General features: G+C 41.3%; 2 protein-coding genes across 2 annotated transcripts in view; one reads left to right on the top strand and one right to left on the bottom strand.

Moving 5' to 3' along the window:
• Positions 1 to 22,774, bottom strand: part of T265_09036 (hypothetical protein) — a gene marked incomplete at both ends in the record, with an annotated part of 127,507 nt that overhangs the window by 80,063 nt on the left and 24,670 nt on the right. Inside the window, 2 exons of the mRNA XM_009175000.1 lie at positions 14,661 to 14,727; positions 17,756 to 17,846. Of these exons, the coding sequence (XP_009173264.1) occupies positions 14,661 to 14,727; positions 17,756 to 17,846 (158 nt within the window). The remainder of the gene's footprint in view (positions 1 to 14,660; positions 14,728 to 17,755; positions 17,847 to 22,774) is intronic.
• The window catches only part of T265_14735 (hypothetical protein), a gene marked incomplete at both ends in the record, with an annotated part of 115,853 nt that overhangs the window by 74,853 nt on the left and 18,226 nt on the right, over positions 1 to 22,774 (top strand). The window contains 9 exons of the mRNA XM_009175006.1: positions 4,586 to 5,104; positions 5,224 to 5,319; positions 9,776 to 9,889; positions 10,626 to 10,790; positions 13,938 to 14,130; positions 16,132 to 16,266; positions 17,265 to 17,446; positions 18,383 to 18,730; positions 19,552 to 19,774. Of these exons, the coding sequence (XP_009173270.1) occupies positions 4,586 to 5,104; positions 5,224 to 5,319; positions 9,776 to 9,889; positions 10,626 to 10,790; positions 13,938 to 14,130; positions 16,132 to 16,266; positions 17,265 to 17,446; positions 18,383 to 18,730; positions 19,552 to 19,774 (1,975 nt within the window). The remainder of the gene's footprint in view (positions 1 to 4,585; positions 5,105 to 5,223; positions 5,320 to 9,775; positions 9,890 to 10,625; positions 10,791 to 13,937; positions 14,131 to 16,131; positions 16,267 to 17,264; positions 17,447 to 18,382; positions 18,731 to 19,551; positions 19,775 to 22,774) is intronic.

Below are 22,774 nucleotides of genomic sequence, written 5' to 3'. Positions count from 1 at the left end.
AAAGACCATCCTCTTGGTTGCGTTTCTACCCCTGTACCTAATGCGCTTAGGAAGATAGACTTACGGGCTGTCCTTATTTTGTATTAAGATACTCATTCGAAATAATAAACGAACTCAACTAGGTCATTCATAGGGTTCAAGAAATCAACAGACATAAGTCAGCTCACACGTAACTATCAACTCCAAAACAAACTTATTGCTTCTGTCGAGATCACTTCTTCACATTAGCTACCTCCGTTAGTACAAATCGTCATAGCCTCACTAAACACCCATCACTTCCCGCTAACCCTGCGAAATAGAATTTCGAATGCCAATTTAGTGTCATTTCCTACAAAAAGGGGTAATAACAATCGGACACATAGACCCCTTTAGGTTATGAGCGGTAACTCCGAAGTAAATGAACTTTTGAGATATTTTATTTCTTCCATTCCAAAGTGGCCATGAGATCCCAAAGAAGCAAACGAAAGACACCCTTTGTTAACTGAAGCAAACGGTGTCTTCATTCAATTTCGTTCAGCACATAACCTCTGGAAGTCTACACAAGCTGTCAGCGTGAAATTTGACTTCTGGAGCTTTAATTTCCCTCCCTTTAAGAGAGCTTAATGCATCGTGAACAGTGGCGCGCAGCACTAGATATCTACCATAGAATTCGGCTGCAAGACTATCTGTGTGGTATGAAAAGTTTAGAGTCAAAAAGCTGTCATGGTCTGCCTTTCTCAAGGATTTTCACAATAACCTGGATACCAGTCAAGTGCATTTTCAATTGGGTCCTGAGACCAGTTGGTAGTCAAATGCCAATGGTGTGTGTGGCAGTTGGCCCCGCTTACGTGTACGCTCGATCGTGTACTTTAGCCCGCACGTGCCTCCGTTTGCTGTTGTCCTGGTTGTGATGCGCCACTGTCGGTATCCCGGTTTGACATATGTCTACCCCGCCTACTAAGATGTGCAATAAGTTTAAGCCAGATAGACGGATGCTGGTGCCATCACCATAGTCGACGCAGTTCCGTTGTTTGTTTCCATTGGTCTCCAGTGTTTCATCGTGTATCTGTTCAACGTGTGCTTCGAATCCTGGCTTGAGTATACGTTTGCCAGTGAAGTTGATTTGATCGTTTAATCCAATTGAACGTAGCCAAATGGCTGAGTCACATTCAAATCTTTTAACCCAATCAAATTTCGTCAAGGAAGACGCGAATGCCATTTCTGTGCCGTGATTTTCACTTTGGGTTTCCTGGTTATCTGACCTATGTATTTGGCTGACCATTCTACACAAGGGATTTGGTAGACGCAGCTTGTGTGATGATTCGGTCTGATAGGGTCTTTAGCCCTTACAAGGCGTCACTGCAAAGGTGTCGTCATTTCGCAAGGACTTTCTTTGAACAGCGTCTGAAGTGCCACTTCCAGCGGATAACCCTACGGTTTCTACAGGTTTTCGTTTTCATGTCTTCCCGTTCCGGGTAATATCCTCCCCATCTGTTGAATAGTGGACCCTATCGGGCATTATTTTGCTGTAATGCCATACGGAGTCGTTTTAGTTCATCTGCTCGTATGGACTCATCCGAGCATACTTTCTTAATACGATTCACCATCGATCTGACTTAGTTTGATGTAAAGACTCATAATGCAAGTACCTGTGTGAATATGTGGGTTTTCTGTGGATTCTCACTGAAAATCCATGTAGAGTATATAAAGATCCCAGGACTAAATCAGTCAGAATGCAAGACAATGGGCCAAAAAACCTGCACCTCAATCTCATCCAGGTGATTCTAAAAATCCTTGAGAAAGTTTATCTATGGACACAAAAAGTCGGATTCTAATATCTGATTCCACTATGTTGTGTTCTGACTTTAAAGTTTCCATATTGTACACGACAGCGCTAAGTTTGTTTAAGAAGTCTTGAGCTGAGTTTAACCCGGAACTTTTAGACATGTCTGTGTGATGTTTGGATATTTGTCTTACATAAAAGTATCAACTCGAATGTTTTTCTGGACTCTATCTGAAAACCTGATGCCTGACATACTTATGTGCATTACAGATTGCAGCTAAAATGGGCATAATGTGTCGTCCCAGCCGAATGGACCTCGCGCTTCAGAAGATATGAGTCTGATATTCATTGATATGACGGAAAATTCTATAATGTGCATGACTGTGTCCAGTACCAGCAGCAGGTGATTGATGCCGACTGCTACTTACTGGGTCATTTAAAATACTCGTGAGGTTATATTTCTGCGCAAAGTATCAGGGAATCACAGGTTATGAAAAATACCTGAAAAATTGAAATTTGAACAAAATAACTCCACGTTATGGTATGAAGCACTGGAATATTTCGTTGAGAAAAACTATCTACTCTCTTTCTAGGATTACCGAGGTGGCAGCAAACCCATCATTCAAATGGTTTATTCAGCTATCCAATTTGTTATTCATTCTAATGAGTGTGACATGCAGTGGGCCAACTCATCCCATGGATAGGTTTTTCACTTCCATCCTAAATAATAGGAGGATCTATCCATTGTGTTTGCAATAAAGTTTTGCAAACATTGTTGGTGATACTAAAGAAAGTTTTAAAAAAGCTTTTATACTGCTTGCAAAATAATATTTTAAAATCGAAAGTGAAAAGAGCATCCAAAAGCCGGTGTTTGTTGAACTTAGCATCACCCCGCTTGTCTAACGAAACCAAAAAATATTATGGTGTGAGTCAACTTACGCATCAACGCTTATCTTCCCAGGTCAGATAGGGAATTTTGGACGACTATTGATGAGTGTAATTTTCAGTGCTAAGATGACAGTGGGCCTCGGTAGGTCTTTCCGTGCGGAGGTCGTTTGTCGGTTCATATGTTAGGAGATAAAAAGATAGCGTCAGTCATATAAACACACTTATGACAGTCGTTGGCTTGTTCACTGAGCTGGGCAATGTGATTGCAAACGTTTCGTCATTAATCGAGGTGACCTCATCAGTGCGTTAATGAGGAGCGTAGTGGTGCGTAGCGTTGGATTGGTGGTTGTGTGTTGGGTAGTGATGATGTCACCTCGATTGGTGATGGAACGTTTACAATCAAATTGCTCAGCTCAGCGAACAAGCCAACGACCACCATCTACGCTACCTGAGCTACCCACATTTTCCTCTATAGAACACTTATTACAAATAATGTCAGATTGAAAAGCTTGTAATGCATCATTTGACGTATTCTGGTGTTCAGTATGATTCGCGATCGACGAGGTAGAGCTCTGTGTTAAGAAATATCAGTTCATCAACTGACTGATTGGTTACCTGACTCAGCTTGCGATACAAGTGCCTTCAGGTTCATATCCGTAAGTGCCCACCCCACTCTTTATTCACACGAGCGAATAGGTTTAGCATATCCAGTTGAACACTTACGCCCTTCATCAGGTATTTTCCTAACACCATCATCCTACGGAAATAACGTGGTTATTCTGGTTTGTTCACAGCAAATGCAGAGTGCTGTGGTCGATTTATACTTTTTTGAACCCAGTGACAGTGGATATCTTTGACCTTACAGTGATTCGAGACTCAGTTATTGAAAATGTTAGTTCCGCACTTAGTTATTCAGTGCACCTGGATGCCTCTAAAGTGCTTAGCCTGAAGAGCAGATTTAGTTTACGCCCGAGCTGCCCCTTGAGCAACGGCGCCAATTAGTGACCACGCTGTTAGAACACCCCAACGAGATGGCCTAAACACAGACAATTTCTGGTTTGTTACTTCCTCTGGCCGTGCGCATGTTTTTTTCAACTTCTTAATTTATAATTTTCGTCGCCACAGTCCTTCATTGGTTTAGTGCATTTATGGTCTGCTCTTAAAGAGATGATAATACGGTCGCCTAATAATTTAGACGATAAGAGCTCAACTCTCAGTTCAACCGAGGAAATAACCTATTGGTATACAGGAGACTTTTGACCATTTCCAACAGAATGGCACTGATTGTCATAGTTTTCAGCAGTTTGATGAGTGCGAAGAAAACTGTACTAAACTGATGAACAAAGCTCAGAAAAGCACATTTGACTAAAATTCAACCGCCTGAGAAAGAACAGCCTGCTGCTGAGCACCGTTTTGTATGCCACGTGGATTGCTGGCGTAGAAGCCGAAGCCAAACAACACTGGCGATACATACATGCTGTGCTTTCCTTCAAATGTGGAACAAAACGAACAACCCACCAAAGTGATGAAAATTTCACAAACAGATACACAAGAGTTCTCATGTAATGAATTCGAAGCCTATCTGGGACAGATCCAATGGCCTGGAAGTAGGTTTTCTAACTATTTACTGGCTGTCAGATTCCTCAATCAACTCGGAAACTTGCTTCAATAGTGCCAACAGTTTTCTCTGTTCCCATTTTCTTTGCACTACCTCGCTAGTTTTCAGTCTGCAGAAATTAAAGTTCGCCCTACTTTGTTGCGTGCTTGACAAGTCGAAACAGAAATGTAGGTGTTTTTCATCTTTGGACAGTCAAAAGCAAGGGATCAGTCGATCGTGTTCTCACCTGTTTGACATTCTTTCCAGGGGAGAATAGCTGTAATAAAACGCTGTATTTAATATACCTCCTATTGTTTTCTACCGTGGATCATTTTCAGAATCTTTTCCGCCATCAAAAGGACAATGTGACGAGCTACAACTTGGTCAGTGAGATCCTGCTACTTCTAGTCAACCTCGGCAGAGCCGCCACCTTACACAGCCAAATGAAGCTACCGATGTTGCCTCCAGATGTCAAGCCTGAATTGCGTAGCGCTCTACAACCAGTAATCAACAAGACTGGAACAACCGACTTGGACACTTTCACAGTAGAGATATCTGTACCCGGAGCACTTCAACAAGCTCGTCGCTCATCTGTCGAATCTCGAAATTTTCCACTTAACTCTAAATCCCTTTCAAAAGCCCCACCAGTTGTTTTGGAGCTAATGCTTCTCGTGCTAACATGTCTAACCCAATTTTGCCAGGGTCCGTGTTCAGCCAATCAAGATATAATAGTAGGTCCCAATATTGATGGTTTGGAAGCCATTGTGAAAATCCTAACGGAAACTCTGAACTGGCTGAAACCTCGAAAAGTTAAACCGTCTTCCACTCGGACAGCTGAACAGATTGTACGTTTGAAGGTAAGCCTGGACAAAACTGAACGTTTTCTTAACAAGATGAACTTACTACTATTTCTACGTCAGGATATTCGTTTCACTCAAATAAAATTTGAGTGACTGATTAATTTGTTTCGTTCCAGCTTCAAGCTGTTCGATTGCTGCTGAGCACAATGGAAGGTAGAAAAGAAGATCTTGTGGCGAACAGGATACTGAGGATTTTTTCCTGCAAGGACATTGTAAGTTTGTGTGCTTAACCAACACTCTCTTGAAGTAGTCGGCAGCAGAACTTCTTCGGCCTCCACTGCACGACCGTACTCATTAATATTACGTTACACATATAAAATCCATCAATCGCTCATGGAAGGCTAAACTTATCTGAACACATTCTGAAATTAGAGTTTCGGCCTCCGTTATGTCGCAAATGCATTGATTTCTTGAGCAATCGGCTTAGTAAAATTATTAACTTATCTATATTACTACACAGGCATAACGACCTTATGCCGGATAGTAACTGCCTAATAATTTTTCGTAAGTTAGGTGTATTAGGTTTCTAGGAAGTTATCGTGAATGTTCTGTGGTATTTTTATAGATCGCCAAGTGTTTCTACATTGGCAACAGCGACTAAGGGATCAGCCAGCTAATCCGAAAACAGAAACCTCAGTTCTCTGTTGATCATTAACGAACTTGTGTGCAACACGATTTTGCGCAAAGGTGAGAGGCCCATATGGCTGTTTCACTGTTTCCAAACTGATTAAGTGTTTATGTGTTCCTGGTGTCTTGAGAGATTCCCGGTACAAACATTTAGTACATGCGTCGAGCAGTGGGCAGATACTTGCCGAGAGGGACTGATTCCATCAAGAAAAGACTAGATGGCACCTGTGTGGCTCACTGAGTGACACTTTCAGAGTCTGTTCTACTAGGCTGTTGAACGGATAACGGTTATGCCTCTGCTTCTCCAGACTGGGGGTTGCGTTGCAGCCTGTTCCATAGAAAGTTGAAGTATTCTGGTCAACGGTGGCTTGTTGTTAGGGTTTCGAGCCAAAGAGCTTGGATGAGGACCCCCAACTGTCTTCTTTTCTGGGTTTTTCAGCCCCGGCAGTATCTCAGCTTACATGCAGTCATTGACCAACAAGCACCAGGAATTTCATGCCCAATTGGCCATCGCGTGTTAAGTCAGCCTATTGCTTTATTCCCCGCATCCAGCGGGGCTGGTGGGTGAAAGCAGGCTTTTACTTACATCTCCTACCCTTCGTTAGTATTGCTCCTTTGCTCCCTTTCTTCCCACCTAACGACCAACCATTTGTTTGCATCATCTTTCAGCATACCTTTCACAAAATCAAGTAACCCACAGCGTGGTACCGCTCACGTCTGCGGCTTTTTAGACCTTGTTTTTATGTTTTTATCGTAACCTTTATGGTGGAGAACTTTGGGATAGATCGACCAACTAGCTATGCACTGCTCATATTTTATCAACAGACAACTGTTGCTCTTTTGGAACACAAATAGTGGCTTTATTATCCCGACGCTATCGCCTGTGAACTTCAGATGAGTCTGCATCTGTCGGGGAGGACTACATGAACGTTGGTCTACGTCTCGGCCTTCGAATTCAGGCTTTACTACTCGACCAAATCCCCATAATAGCCGCCTTTGTGCTGGATGTTTGTCACATTCCATTATGACCCACACTAGTCAAAATAGCATCCGTTTGTCTTTTTAGTTTGTTTTTAGTTTTTGGTTATTCCGCCAATCATCTTTGACACTGATTCAGTGAGTCAGTCAGTAAGTTGGTTAGATTTCCAGCTCATAAATCATGCACTAAAATTAAGTGGTTCCAGCAGCTACAGGTCGGCTCATCTAAACATGATTAGCCCACATAAAATGTCTTCAAAGTTTGTGAATATTATTTGTGCCATTTATTTCTATACATCTGGTTGCGTAAGGGTTTACAGTTAGCTAGTAGAACGTTTCCTCAAGTCCCACCTTCCAATTGTTGTATAATTCTTTCACTTAAGTCACCAAAGTGTAAAATCTCCCAGGGATCCTGAATCTGAGCAGCGATTATTGGACTTGAACTATACGAATATGATGGTCCCGTTATGTGATGACCATACCTGTGCACACACCGTATACAATAGGATATATGAAATGGTCCTCTTTCCGTGTTTGCTTTGCACGTTACCTGAGGGACTCCAACTGTCGTCTGAAAATACAGTATGAGGGGCCTTGCGCATAAAAAAATGATTTTTTCTAAGGTCCTAGGAGACCGACCATGGCAGAAATTTCAGTGTGTGACAATAAAATGTGGTCCCCGTTTGATGGAAAAAAAACGTTAACTGGTTTTCCAAAGCTTCCTAATGAATTCTGCCGTATTCCCACAACGGGTAACGAGTCGGATTTGTTAGGAGACTGATAAAGCTCTCTGACCTAAGGTTATCGAAATATGTTCTGTAGATATTCCAACGTGTTTTTTATTCAAAATCATTCTCAGCAGGGGCGGACCGTCACACTGAAAAGTAAAATTAAGGCGTCCATCGTTATCGTGAATGCTGTGGGAACTTTGGGATTCACGTTATTCTGTCTGTGTATGGCTGGAGACCCTATAGGTGACGAGCCTGTTGTCATTTCCTTTTGAAACTGTCTAGCTAGGTTTTACCCGTCATTGTACGCTGGGTTTGTGTTACGTGAGTTTCGCAGGTGATACTCGGTCAATCCCACTGATTATGTTTTTCTTCAAAACACCACCCATTTGAGCCTATTTCAGTGATTTTGGAAAGTTTATTCCTATTGACTGCTTTCTATAAGGACACTGGACTTTTAACAACAACCCCCTCCTTTCCCTTTTCCCACCCTTTGCTAGGACTTTCTGCATTAATGCGTAACAGCTATGCACCGGTTTTCCAAGTATTCTGTGCATGACGAGCAGTGTAACGACGAAGAGGCGATTATTTTTGTCCACACAACAGATGAATATCTAATGCATATTGTGGTTTTTTCCCCTAATAATGACTGAAATCTGAGCTCAATGCGACCGTGAGTATTTGCCACTCTTATTAGACAGAATAAATCGGGATCAGTGTTTCTGTATGCTTGTAGGGGCTAACCTTTTGAGGCACAAATTTCCACTTTGAAACTAAAGTGAAATGATATTCGAATTGTTGCTCTCCATGGTTAATGGTATCATCAAAAGACGACGGTAGACCATTCTTTACCGTTCAGATACATGTGTTGTTTTGTGTGAAGACGACAGAATAGCCAGGCGTATATATTTTTGTTCGTCTCCTCAACAGAAATTACGTTCAATCCCGATGCTTTCTAGCATTTTAAAAGGTTGTTAGTCCGGAGGTAGGCCAATTTATCCATCTGGCTGCTAGCGCATAATTAGAAGTGTGTTAGTTAGTGTACTTCTATTACTGCTCCCTAGGAGCATTTTCGATGAGATTATGTCAAGCTGATGGCATGCTCAGAGTGTATTGCCAGGAGCGGACCCTAATACATCCCACGTACCCTGTCAGCATCTCGCAGTCACCAAATTATTTCCAGCCAACTCTCCTCTCTCCTGAGCCAATTCATCAGGGAGACAATTCACCCCGGGGCCATGCAATTGCCAAAACAATAGATCGCGGAGTAATGTATTGTTCGGCAAAAACTGCTTACGAATGAGTATGCCTCATCCAGGTCTAACAGATGTTTGAAGTGTGAATACATACAATGTGAATCGCAACCTACAGTGGCACTGCAGGTCAGAATAGTCGTGGCTAAAAATCTGAGTATTTCACTGGAGGACATGACAAAGACAGTAATCACGTAATCTGGCACGTGTGTCAAATATGTTGAAAACAGTGCTTGAAATCTTTCGTTGCTTCCAACAAGCTCATTTTCAAACGCTTATTCTAATGCATGAGATCACCCGTGTAAAGATTTAGTCGTACTAGATATTTAAAATGGTACAAAGGAAAGCCAGAAAGCCACCACTACCATTCTGTAAGAGGGCCTGGCGTTGTTGTCACCGAACCAATAATCAGATGCGAAATCCGAAAACAACAGTTATCTTCAAAAGTTATGTACATTTTGACATTGTGATCCGTATGTCTCTCTTAAATGAGACCGTTCCAACTGACTCATGAATGTACATGAAATCCGGTGCTCCAACATTCCGATGGTTCGTGGATGAAGGTAGCCATTTTTGTAACGAAGTCGAGAAAAATATGAGATGGTATGCTAAAATGAAATGTATATGTATATGTAAATTGTTATGTCGTCGGCCTTTTCCAGAAACCTCCATAAGGCCTTGGGAAAAAATCCCAAGGCAGCCACGCTCACTGCATTTTTTACCCTTGAATCAAATTTAATGGAGGGTCTGACCAAGCATGTTATGGGTATGGAAGTGCTTACACAGTAATAAGCTCAAAATGCAGAAGACAGAGTCATGGTAACAGCCTCAAGGTACGAACTGCTTTCATCTCTTGTGCACTATCAAGTGGATTACAAACAACAGTAGTCTAAACCAGTTCACAATTGATTATGCTCGCGATAAACTGATCAAGGGAAAAATAAAATTACTTTGATCTGGTTAAAGACTGACTGGCCGCAAGACTTTAGTCAGTCACCTGGTTGCACATCGTTTTTTTTCATTTTTCAGTTTTGGTCTTAGGCAGTTATATGACCTGATGCATACGTTCTTTCGTTTATTAGATGGCCACTATTTACTACCACTACTCTTGCGGTCGTGATTCAAACTGGGCTACCAATGCGATACGGGAATCAATGACTGAGGTTGGACATTCTGTGTACTTACTTGCGCAGCAGGTAATAGAGATCATCCATCCCAACCAAAGGAGCTATTTTTTATGTGCATGCATCTCAGTTTATTTTAAAAACGGATGAAAGACCTAAGAAGATTTATTTTCTGGATGTATTGTTTGGTAACCTATCTTGAGTGCTCATTTTGATCAGTGTTTGCAAACCTTGGGTAGTTCTTTAGAACTACCTATTCGTAATAGCTTTTCTCAGCTTTAGGGCCCCATTATAACATCAAGTTGGAACAGAGATCTATCGTATCGTATTAAGGTACCGTAATTTTTGAGTTTTTAACCAAAGGAAGAAATTATTACTCTTCCTCGCAAAAAATTCCTTGTTTGGTGTGTGCAACTACTTCAAATTGTTGAGATTCTCCCCCCATATAGGACGTAGTCCATTAAAGTTTCAAGCCGTGGGCATTAAATTCAAATCACATGAACCTAAAAGATCGGAAGAGGAATTCATTTTTGCTATTCGACCTATTTTAGAGGTACTTTTGGATGTAAACAGTTCAGTTTTCACCTTCCACAAGTGTGAATTACTGTGTTACCAATGCAGAAGCCAATACACACTTTCAGAATTGTGCAACAGTTAAACTTCTAGTGATATGTTTTTCATCTTTTTTAAGACAGTATATATCGTTGCTTTATTGTTAAATTTATGATGAAGTACTGGTACTTAACGATTTAGTATGTGATTATAAAATGCATACACGTGATATGAATTTTCACATCTTGTGCCTTAGCTCTCACACCACAATCCCGAACTCGCACGTTGCTTTGCAGTCAAGCAAGCGAACACCCGGGTAGAAATCGCTAACATACAGGAAGACTCATACAGTCAAACTTCATGTGACAGTCATGTATTCCATGCCCTAAACTTCTATTCCGATCGAACGGCAACAATCGAGGTAGGTTGCCAGGACAGTTCATCTAGACCTGTCACTTTATTCTTGGAAAGTTTTTTTTTAAATCGGCACACTGCATAGTCATCATTTTGAACTAGTCCACTCAGTTACGTATCTGAAAGAAATGCTAAGTGCAAATACTTCACACACTACCAGTAATTTGTGGACAAACGATGGACGGAATTTTATTATAGCTGTCACAAATGTGCTCCTAAATTATATCATTCTTTTTTTATGAACAGTGACTAATCTAAAACAGCTAAAAATACTCCTTCTACATCTCCCAACTAGCTTAAAGCCGTCTTTAACAATGCATCTAAACAATAGTTCCTGAGGTCCTCTGAGCATTTTTGGTTATCACGTTACAACTCCATACTGTGTCAAATCGATATTAACAATTGTTATCTAGTATTTTATAATAACTATTTGCTGACGAGACTGGTTGTAATTCCGATGAGTGAACAAATTGCATCAACCATACGTGGGTTCTTATTTTTTCAGTGCATATAGTGGGAATTCCAGCTAAGCCAAGTTCAAAATGAAAAAGGGTTGATAGCCTACTTAATATGACTGTCCTGGGTGACTGTCCTCTTAGTGACTGACTGTGTATAGGATGCTTTACTTGTGTACAAGCATGGTTTGATGGCAGAACTTTGTTCTTCGGTCGAACAACTGCATTTCCGCTATGGAGAAACGTACCTTAATAATCACCAATCATGAGCAGGCAGTAGAGCTTCCGGATGTCTGAGTGCAGACAGGAGAGTATGATCGATGGATGTTGGAGTTAACGATCACATACGTTACCAAACAATTAAGAAATCGTGAAGGATTTGTAAACGGAAATAGAACAGGCTGTTCTACTGTCCGCGATATAGAACGATTTGCGGACCTTTGGTCGGTCATAAAACGGATGGCTAACAACAACAAAACTAGACGTAGGTTATCACTAGAAAATAGGCTGGACAAACTCGGGAGGAAGAGTAGACCAGCGGTGGCCGTTTGATCACAAACTTGTCCACACCTCTTCAGGTCAGAGGACCGGATTTCGACTTCAAAGGAACGCTTTGAAAACGTATGGGGTTTCTGAAGAAGTTCAGCTCCACATACCGCTGAGCGTAATACAGTTACTCTAACATTATCTAGCACTTCGAAACCAGAACACGCATGAAAACGTTTGGGCTCTTGCATGAACACACCCTAAAATAGATGGACAGTTGAAAAAGAATCCAGTCATCACCATCCAGGTTTGTTGCCAGGTCGGTGATTGGAGAAATGGCACGCTACCGGTGAAAGGAGAACACCCTTCACTGCGATGTCATTCACTAGACACGAAAGTAAAGATCCCGTCTGTACAGCGTTTTTGAAAAGTGAAATTCTTCAGCGTCTTCCTGACGTTTGTTCGGTGGTCATCAAATACTAAACGATAATGAATGAATACTGCGAATCGGTTCCATAATTTCAGTAGTAACATTTGCCTTCCATTAGATGCGGATGCGGAGCTTGGACACCAGACCATAGACTAGGCGTGTGCTTCATTAGAGATATACATGGTGACACTAGTAATCAACCTCAAACTCTGGATCCGTTGTATACAGGAATACAGGAGGTATGTAAGCTACCCAGCACCATATTTAAAGATCTCTAGTTTAAAGTGGAACAAGAACTCTCGCCATAGGTCGTACTTGTTAGAAAGGCTGTGGACGGGAATTTGCATATCCTCGTTTATCGGAAGAACACACATAGAACAGAGAAATCATCTGAATAAAACATGAGGAGTTCTGAGTCCAAATTCGACAACGGGTAAAAAGATACACTTAGTATACTGGGAAGATAGAACAAAATCCGTCTATATAGAATATTATGAAACAGTAGCTGCCATTGAAATTTCATTGGAAGGAGCTTGAAGAAAATATTCGCCCAACGGCTGCAGCAACAGCAACAAGAACAACACGATCAAATAAGCAAATGTTTCCTGTTCTCATACATCGGAAGCATATATAATGCTATGGGGAGGCTACCATTATCAAAGTGAATCCCATCAGACCCAAAGCCCACTGCTATATAGGGATAATTGGTATCAAGACCGATGATTGTGCGAAAAACAACAAGGTGCGCCGAATCATCTGTATGAACTGCCATAAATACTTTATTTGGCACATTCCACGTAAACAGTCTAAACGGACAAAGGAACCTAACATAACTATTAGAAAAACGATTCACTATCTGTGTTTTTCATATACGAAGATCAAGAAGGGCACGAATCGGCTTGTAAGATGTCAAGTTCTTGAAATGTGCAAATAGATGACAGGTTAGGAAGTTTCTGGACGCATGTTGCCCCTTTACAGTATCAAGCTACCTACAGAAATTTACGCAGTCTACGCACCACTCTCATCAAAGGGTAGTTAACCTATTCAGAAATTTCAAAGTCAGCCGACCATCAAGCAGGCTGGTCAGCCAGCAACCAGTGAACCAACTAGACAATAATCACTAGTTACAAGCCTCAGAAGTTAAGTCCAAAGAAAATCAACCAATTAGCGAATGGCCTAAATGGCCAACCGATAGGGCCAATCATCAGAAACCTAAGCACTGTCGAAGTTACTTTCGACTAATGGACGTACGTAAATACTGGCACAAAAACATTCAACAAATACGCTCTTATGCACAGCTGGACAGGGACGCTTCGCCTATCTGTCGCACATTAACTATGATATCATCCTGAATGGCTACTTGTGAGATGACGTTTGCCGCCTAATCGCTCAGCTTAGTTAACAGAACAGCAGCAAGCCATACACTTTGATCTACCAAAATCAGTTCAATGACGCACGCATTAAGTTAAAAGGCTATATTCCAAAGCGAATCACTCACTACTTATCAGCTGTTTTCCCTTTAGAAAACAACCTGAGTATTGAACTGAATTCAGTATGATGAGCTGGAGTTTTAAGTAAGTAGTTCACTCTTCACTCTGTGAAACAATGGGACTTTCCGAAAGCGAACTATATCACAAATAGAACATTTCCTCTGATACAAAATAGGTGCGTATGATGGAACGAGAACTGGTATAGTTCATGTTTTAGGCTATTTGTCTTTCCCATGAGTAGCTTTATAGAAGGCTGGCAGAAATATGCTTTTCTTTTTGCATCCCGAATCTAGATAGTCAATGAAGACGAACATCTGGATAAGATCGCCTTCCCTGTCATCGCACAATGTAATTATCTATCGACAGACTTTAAAACCCATCTACTTGATTCGTGTCCATTGAACGAGCAGTCCTCCAAAGTGTCGGCGTTGTTTTCAAAAATCGACGAAATTTATGCGGAGTTGCTCTGCAAACAACACTTATTAGGTAAGGCGGCTTTTTATGTTCTGAGGTTTTTCTCGAACCTCGAACCTAGCTTCTTGAATTTCGAAAAGTCTACACTGGTAAGTTACATTTTTAGGTACCGTAGAAAGAAACCAGAATATCATCCAGTTAATTCAGCTTATCATCTGAAAGTATTTGCATGTGCAGCATGTGGGATACAGTCTTAGAATGACTGAAAATTTCGTGTCTACTTTCCATCAATCGTTTCGTGAGTGAATGTATTTTGACATGGAATTGGAGAGAAAATTGGTAGCTCACTTTGTATTGGTGGCGGGCGATTCGTCCACCGTTTCAGGTTCAACTGTTACTGTGGTGTGTCCGAGATGTAACCCTATCTGCCTATTTCAGCCCTGATTATGCCTGTCTACTGCAAAAAAGATTGTGAACTAAACTGCAGTTCTTATCCACCAAACTACCCCAATGGTCAATTCTGCTGGTACGCCCAGTGGTGCAATGGTAGTGGTGATACCCATCCTCATGTTGCACTTTTCAATGTCAAGCTACTTACTTACCCTCCGGATTCAAACAATGCACTTCAATCTGATAGAAGGATGCTTCCATGCCAGTTTCTGAACGATGCTACCAAAGACAATAGATAAGTAAACAGTCTTTCACGTCTGAGTACATTTCAGGTGCAACCATTTTTAGCCAAAGTGGGGTGAAATCCCACCTTGACTGCATTTTCTCACGCCAATAAATCTATCGTTTCAAAATACGGTACCGAAGTATAACTGCATCTTCCTGAAAGCGAATAGAGTGCTTGTGATCTAGCGTCAACCACACTGAAGTTGGGAGGTTATGCAGGATTCTGTGAGGTTTGGCAATCAATCCGTTTAAAATTAAGTGATCATGTGAACAGGCGGAATTTAGGATGTATGCTTCGGAAAACGAGCTAGAATGGGCAACATATCAAATCTCACGAGTTCACTTGTCTCAACATCAAATTCCAGACGTCTTCCAAAACAAAAGTCAAATCTTTGGATCAACCTTAAATAGGTTTAACTTAAATCGCACCATGCACCAAAAGATGAATATATCTTCAAAACACCCAAAATTCTTCGTTCAACATTCCTCGATTTGGTGATATTTGTATAGGAATTTATGATAAGAATCTAAAAATCGTAGTTTTGAGAACAACTAATCGGACGTAAGTGAATTTGGTTTACTAACAGGCAAGACGTCGTAGGCGACAGCTTTACAGGTAATCTCACAATGAAACGATTAGAAAATTTCAGATTAGCCACGAAGCAGATATCTCACTGGAGGAGTGCCTGCTGTGATTAGCTGTGGTGGTACAAATAATTGTCACGCGCTCCATTTTTTCATCGACACGAACATGTTAAAAGGGGAGACGGACCTAATTTGATGGAGATATTCAACAGTGGCTGTGAGAGATCCAGGAACTCTGAATGTGCTCAGACTCCTAAATTCGTTTCATGCCTCGTAATACGCTTTACATAATGTGCATCAAACTTGTACTCCAGCTGGTCGTGGGCAATAATTCATGGAAAACGTCGTTGTTGTTGGTAGTCATTCTTGCCAATGAGGTCGAGAAAGACGTGAATTACGAGGCAAGGAACATGTCCTGCGCTGCACAATAGCCAAGGCATATCAAAGCAACTTAGTTGTTGAACGTTCAGCTACCTTTCGGATACGGATCCAGAATCAACGTCTCTGTTATACCGTTGTTAACGACTGAATAAGTCTGCCGTGTTTTGCTGGAAGAAAGTGCATCGCGACAAACAAGTATTTAAGGCCTACTATCCCTGGTGAAATTCTTCTCATCAGATTGATTGAATGGGTATGTTTTTTTCTACAATCGCTGAAACTATTTTTTTCTTTGGGCAGTTCTACTCCAAAACTCAGTGTTTAAAGATATCGTTCAGCAACATTGCCTCCCTTGATTACAACTACGTTAAAATGTACAAACTAACTTACCGACGTCTTATACTAATTACATGTGTCCACTTCTCTTGTTTTTAGCTCGTCCCGTCTACCGGTCGTTCGCGGAGCACTCCAGCTGGTTCACTGACGCCTGTTTCTACCTCACTGTGTGTATTAACATCATGATCATAGCTTTCTATCCTTTCGAAACTTACTGGTCTTCCCATTATGGAAGTAAGTTTTTGACACTCACTTCACCCCTCTCAAAATCGTCCATTGCATCATTGTTGACGAATAATTGAATTCCCCTCTAGTAAGCGCTCCGAGAGACCACGAGAATTACCTACCACTCCTAGTGGGATCTAGATGAGATAAATTTTGCATGTTTAGATTAAATGCATTCAGCTTACATGCTAGCTGCCATCATCTTGGTGCTGCTTCCCACACATTGTGGAACGAAGAAACAAACGACTTTGTTAACACCAAGACGCCAAAGCAGCTCTCGTTTGCTTCCGAATGTGAGAAAAGTTCGGTTAATATTAGCCACGTGACAAGTAATGAATCGCAGTCATATGATCTAGAGCCAGCGGTACATAGAGGACGGAATATTGAATATAATGAATTGCTGGCTCGGATTCTATCATGTGAAGCCAATTGTTCTCATGTTGATTGACCGCTGTGATATTTTAAGATGCGTAACATTTTGCATTCTAAAAGTTCTCTCTTGTCTCAATTTGATTATTTTCAAACAGTTCATCTAAAAATAGGGGTGACTAGAAGACAGTTACAGGACTTTTTGCAGGGAATTTTAGCCATGGCGGGCTAACCAAAGCCTAACAAGAATGTATTGAGCAGCCAAACTAGCATATATGGTGAATGCTGCATTTCGCGCGCATAAAAAGCAGGATAACCGGTTGTGATCATGTGCTCCTTACTAGGTCGTAATCGACTGGACTCGTTGCTAACGTACGCGCTTGGTTTTCATTTGTTTTCTAAGACAATAAAAGTCTACTTGGTTTCCTGGTAGTAAGTGAATTCGTTTTTCAGTTTGTTGTGAACGACATCACGTAGGGAGAAGCAACACAACAGCTCAAGTGTAGCGATTCTTGAAATGTGCCCATATACATCCCATCACAGATGAATTATATATTGAGATATTATATTGAGATCACTTTGTCGACAATATCTGAAATTAATTCATCCACTGTATTTTTCTTTCTGCTCAAACGCAGTGCGCACAATTTGGGTACATCGGCACCCTATTCCGCTATGGCCACTGCTTCCTTCGGTCTGTCTTGCTTCGCTCTACTTTCTGGCCAAATTACCTGTGTATTGCACAGTTGGTCTTACTAGTTTCAGCGCAGTCGTCTATCTCGGTGGTCTTCATGCAGTCCTGGCACTGGGTTGTCTGAATGTACGTTCAGTCACTTTATTCTTGAAGTCAGAAATAATATTTCAAGCAAGATACACACCACAGTTTGTCAATCTATATACAGAATTTGACAATGTATGCGAACAACATATATAAGTCAGCTAGAGTATAATTCGTGATTACGTCGCAAAAATTTCTCTTCATGACTTAATCCATCAGATGCCCAAAAATACGTCATTTTTAGCCAGATTTGCTGTGTAAACCACAGCATATTACCCCCGATCTTTCTGTCAAAATGGTGTTGAATTCACAACATTGTTATTATAAAAAGTAGAACCATCTACAGCTTACAAGTCCACAGGATCCATCCATCTCTACGCTTATAGAGTATTTTCCGGACTTCCGGTCATAACAGTTGGACGGACTGTGAGCTGCCCCCTTCCTGAAAGTGATAAATCAACGGTGAATCACTCTGCTACAGTCAATCTTCATACCTACACCCTCCAGAAAATTTTCCAAACACATTCAATGGGGTTGTAGAACAGTCTTTTACACTAATACACGGTAATGGACCTGGTTGTCTGAGAAAGTGAAACGAAATTTGCAGGTCAAAACCACTTTTTTCAATACGCTGTAATGAGGATAAACTATTACACGTCATGCAAATACTTATCGACAAACCACCTCACACTAACTCCTTGCAGTTTTCAACATAGCAGATGTAGCGTGTGTGAGACTGAACGGGTCTACCGTGTGCCGGGTGCACTCGTCTTCTGTCTCCAATCCCAATCAAACTTCAGGGTTTAACACTCCTAATTGGCCTAAGGTGGTACTGATCTTGATTTACATACCGTACTCGTAAGAGTTTTACACTATAACAGCTTCAGAACATTAACCCGGTAGCTATTAGTAAATTTTCCTGACCAAATATTCTGCTCCAAAAGTCACTAACAAGGGAACAAAACATATTCTTTTTAGCTACTACTTAGAATTCTCAATCTATGCGTTGGCCTGGAGGAACATCGAAATCTGGTTCGCTTCAGACAATCTGTACCAGCAGCCTTTCTGTCAACAAGTTCCCTCACCGAATTTCCCGAAAAGAAACCGGTAGTGGTACCAACAAGGCTTATGATGGCAAGTACTTCTGTTCAACGCAGTGTTGTCTGCTGGGAGGCCCTCTCTTCGTTCACAACGAATTTGGTTTACTCACTTAAATCGCTTACTTCCTCGTTGACGCAATTTCCTCGGTCAATATATCTGCAGCTGCTGTTTACCATGTTAACAGGACTTGGTCTTTTTGTTCATCCATTTTTTCACAGCCTTGTGGTAAGCACAACCAGGTGTTACGCCATTTCTTGTGTTTGTATGTACTCACCTTTTAATGGTGGAATCATCACCTGGAAAGCAGGAAACCAGAGCGACCTGTTACGTTCCTTTTGCCCTGGCCTTTTCATTTTGCGAGAAACTCCTCTTCTGGGAGTGGCGTTGGATTAAAACTACTTCGCAATAGAATAGAGTGTATGATGAAATAATATTTGGTTTGTTGAGCGCATTGATGATAACGGAATATTCTGGATGTTTTCGAGTGGTTGACGAAATCGCTAGTACATTTAACCAAGTATTCGCCTTAAATGTCTCCTAACACGGTGATTTTGGATGACGGAATGAAACATTACTTGTATAGGTGTTACCGAGGACCGACAGTTACAGCCTATGTGAATTGTGACTCTGTGGTGGTTTCACTGGTGACTTCATAATACCATATGGGAGCCAAGTTGTTTCAGGCAAACGAAAACAAATAATTCCGAATTCAACAGTGATCCTACCGTGAGAGCTCAAAACGAAACTTGTTGCTGGCCTGTAGAACCCCACAACTCAGTTTCTCCCCCATTTAGGGAGAAACGTCCTGGTATGAGCTTATATACCTGTACTAACCAATATCCATAAGCTATTGGTATTGGCTTAGTCTCCTTATAAGGAAGATTATTCAAACTAAGGCAAGGAATTGAGTGAATCTATGGATAAGCCCGAATCTCCTTATTGAAGAACAGTAAGTAGACTGCGGATTAGCTTGCTGTACTGTGTTGCACTACAGCGCCCGCTGATAGGCATTTGTACCGGTGATTATTTACCGCACTTCAACGCAGCTCTTGGATGTGGTCAATCGAGAGGAAACGTTGCTGAATGTGATTCGATCAGTGACGAAAAACGGTCGCTCAATCCTACTGACTGCAGTCTTGGCTCTGGTAATAATCTACATGTATGCTCTCCTGGGCTATCTTTTTTTCCGAGATGATTTCCTATTGGATGTGGAAGCAAATTCGGTTGAAAAGGATAGCTGTCATGACGCTGATATTGCATCGGATTCCCGTAAGTCATTCCAAATTCAGATTAATTCATTTACTACCAAAAGTTCTGAAATTACCTTCAGTTTTATGCTGAGTTAATTATAGCAGCGCACTTTTTAACTGTCGAATATGATATTCGACAGTTAAAAGCCTTTATTTATGCGGAATGGTTAGACTGAACTTGGGAATATTCGTCATTACCCGAAGCGAACGGAATGATTTTAACGCATGACCACATATGGCACTAACCTGAATTTGGCATACACTGGACATTGATAACACACTGATTGTAAAAAAGCTTGCGTCAGCCTTTCAGAAAGAGACGAAGATTGAAGCATGCGCAGAATTGAATAAATGAAGCTTTATTCACAGGTTTTGGAACTAATCTAAACCCGAAGGAATAAAAGTCTATGATTCACCTAAGTAAAACGCAGAATGCCTAAATTCGGTTATCAGTATCAACTGTGCAAGATTTTACCGTCAATAACGGAATAATCTATAAAATAACAAGGAATCCTTATGCTGAGCAGATCAGTAAATTTAGAATTTTCCAATCTGGCATCCCCTTCAACGTACCACCCGAAAACCATTTACGCGCACTGCGACGACAGTTAAACTGTTAGGATGTCGAATTCTCTGACTTAATTTTCCCAAAATTTCGTTCCGAAAATAGGCAACTCCTCTATCCACGGAACAACGGCGTTTCTTGTAAGGTTTCTTCTTTTAGAGAGAGTCCACCCCACCAAAGAGGGTTTCAAAACCTCTTTCACCAAAGTGGTCTATGAAAAGCCGTAAATGGGCTCGTTGGATGAATACCAGTTGACAGGTGGTTGAAGAGTCCGAAACCTCCAAATCGAGATTGTAAATGTAGTTTCGAAGTTTACATATTGTACCATTATCTGCATTTCAGACCTGCCCAAAGATGTGCAAAGGTTCGGCTTTTTATTTTTTTTTCAGAATATCGTCCACATAGTCCTTTGTGCACCAGCATGTCATGATATGAAACCCTGAACGCCGACTCTAGCCCAAGGTCGTACAGAGCAGCAGTGCGCTGCCAACGCGAAACATATACGGCCAGCTATTGTCACGGAATCGCCATTCCACTAAGATATTGAAGCAACAAAAGTCTTATCACGTATACCATGGTATTCAGACACCAGCGGAACCCATGACACCAGACAACATTCAATATCAGTACACAGTAAGGATGTCCAGCGAATAAGATACGCATTAGTAAAATGGCAGTCCCTAATAATAAAGGGAACTTGCAACGCCTCGCTAACCCCATCAGGGGACTGAAAGTTTGAAACCAATTGCTTTGGTGTCCTGCGGCTATTCGTTTGGGCAACATGACGCTTCTTGAGTGTAGGATCTATTAAAATTTTTCGTACTCTTAGTCTTTACTTTTATTTTACCAAGTAATTACTATTTTTTGGATCTAAACCCTATGAAAATAGTCACCTTCACGGTCATGATGGTCTTCTAAGCGGTAAGCTTTTGAAGTTTGTGTTCTCTTTCGTGATGAAATTCGACACATCAAAAGACCTTCTTTGGCGATACGGACTTAAAAAATACATCTTGGTGGATAGACAGCAGTTTTTAGTTAGAAAAAGCTTGGGATTCCATCAGTGACCCTTAGTAGCGTCCTTTTTGTGGCCTGAAAAAAAACAGGCAGCTTGACTGTTGGAAAATTTTAGTTAGAAAAAGCTTGGGATTCCATCAGTGACCCTTAGTAGCGTCCTTTTTGTGGCCTGAAAAAAAACAGGCAGCTTGATGTAACTGTTGGAAAATGCTGAAACTCAAACACTATTGCTTTCGGAAGGCTGGTCATATAGCGGAGCTTTTCATCAGCTACCATCCAAAGCTGGTGGATTCGTCATTCGCCCTTCTCAAGAAGCATCATGTGTCTAATTTTGGAACGCAAACTCCGGGCCACGAGTGAGTTTCAGTAAAATATGCAGTGCATTCCGTACTTGAGCCCACGATTTATCACATGCTTTGGAGCTTCTACACTATTTTCGTGATCACAGTTGGAACAGTTTCTTCATTTAGTTTCCTGTGACCTTACTGGATGCATTTCTGTCTTACTTTGACCTTATCAACATTCGTAATTTCCCCGTTAGCATTATAGCTCAATTAGACCGTGGTTATAAACACAGTTATTTTATTTTCCTTACGCACACGTGATCTGCTTTAGTCCTCTGACTGATATAAGTCAGCCACCTTTCTCAACCTATATTCTAAGACCTTCCACGACTTCTTCATTAGGAGAACCTCTCAAATGCTCAACAAAAGGAACTTTTACGAGGATGAATCAATCAGCACGGCACTGAGTTTTACATCTTCAATAATTATCCTTACATATGCAGTGAATATCAGACTAGCTTTCGCGGTTTTCATTTCCATCTGCATCTCTCCGTCAAGATCATTTAAACAGGCACCCATAGATTTTCTTCTACACTTCTCAAGTAACTCCGGAAAAACAGGAGACGTGCACGATCAGCAGTCACATCAAGGCGCAGGAGGTGACGGGAAGGAATTAAATGAAGGTCGAGCGCCTGGATGAAATCTACTGGGAAGACTGCATGTAGATTGAGTATGACAAGGACATCTCTACTCGTATCTTACTCCCATGCTCTCCTGACTATAACCAAAAGCACTTTCATGGGGTGTTAGCCACTCTTCTTGCTGAAGAATCATGCTCATTTACCTAGTGGTGGTCACTGTCTAAATGTTATCTCCTGTATGTCCAATCCATCTGTTTTCCACTTGATTATCATATCGAGTTTACAAAACCGATGTGTTGGGATGATGCACCAATCGAGACCACTGCTGCTTCTGCTCGCAGAAGACCGGATTGAACAGTATCCGCTGGAGTCGACCCGAAACTACTTCAGCTACCAGACACAATTAAATTGACTAGGGAGCTCTTCTTCCCACTGACACTGGTGTGCTCCAATTTCACATGCTATCTTGCTTCTTATGTCCCCTCTATGTTATCCATACGCTCATTCCCGAATCC

Source organism: Opisthorchis viverrini, assembly GCF_000715545.1.
Source record: "Opisthorchis viverrini unplaced genomic scaffold opera_v5_251, whole genome shotgun sequence".
NCBI lineage: Eukaryota > Metazoa > Platyhelminthes > Trematoda > Opisthorchiida > Opisthorchiidae > Opisthorchis > Opisthorchis viverrini.
The sequence above is the reverse complement of the archived record's forward strand: the minus strand, read 5'-3'. Positions and strand labels throughout refer to the sequence as shown.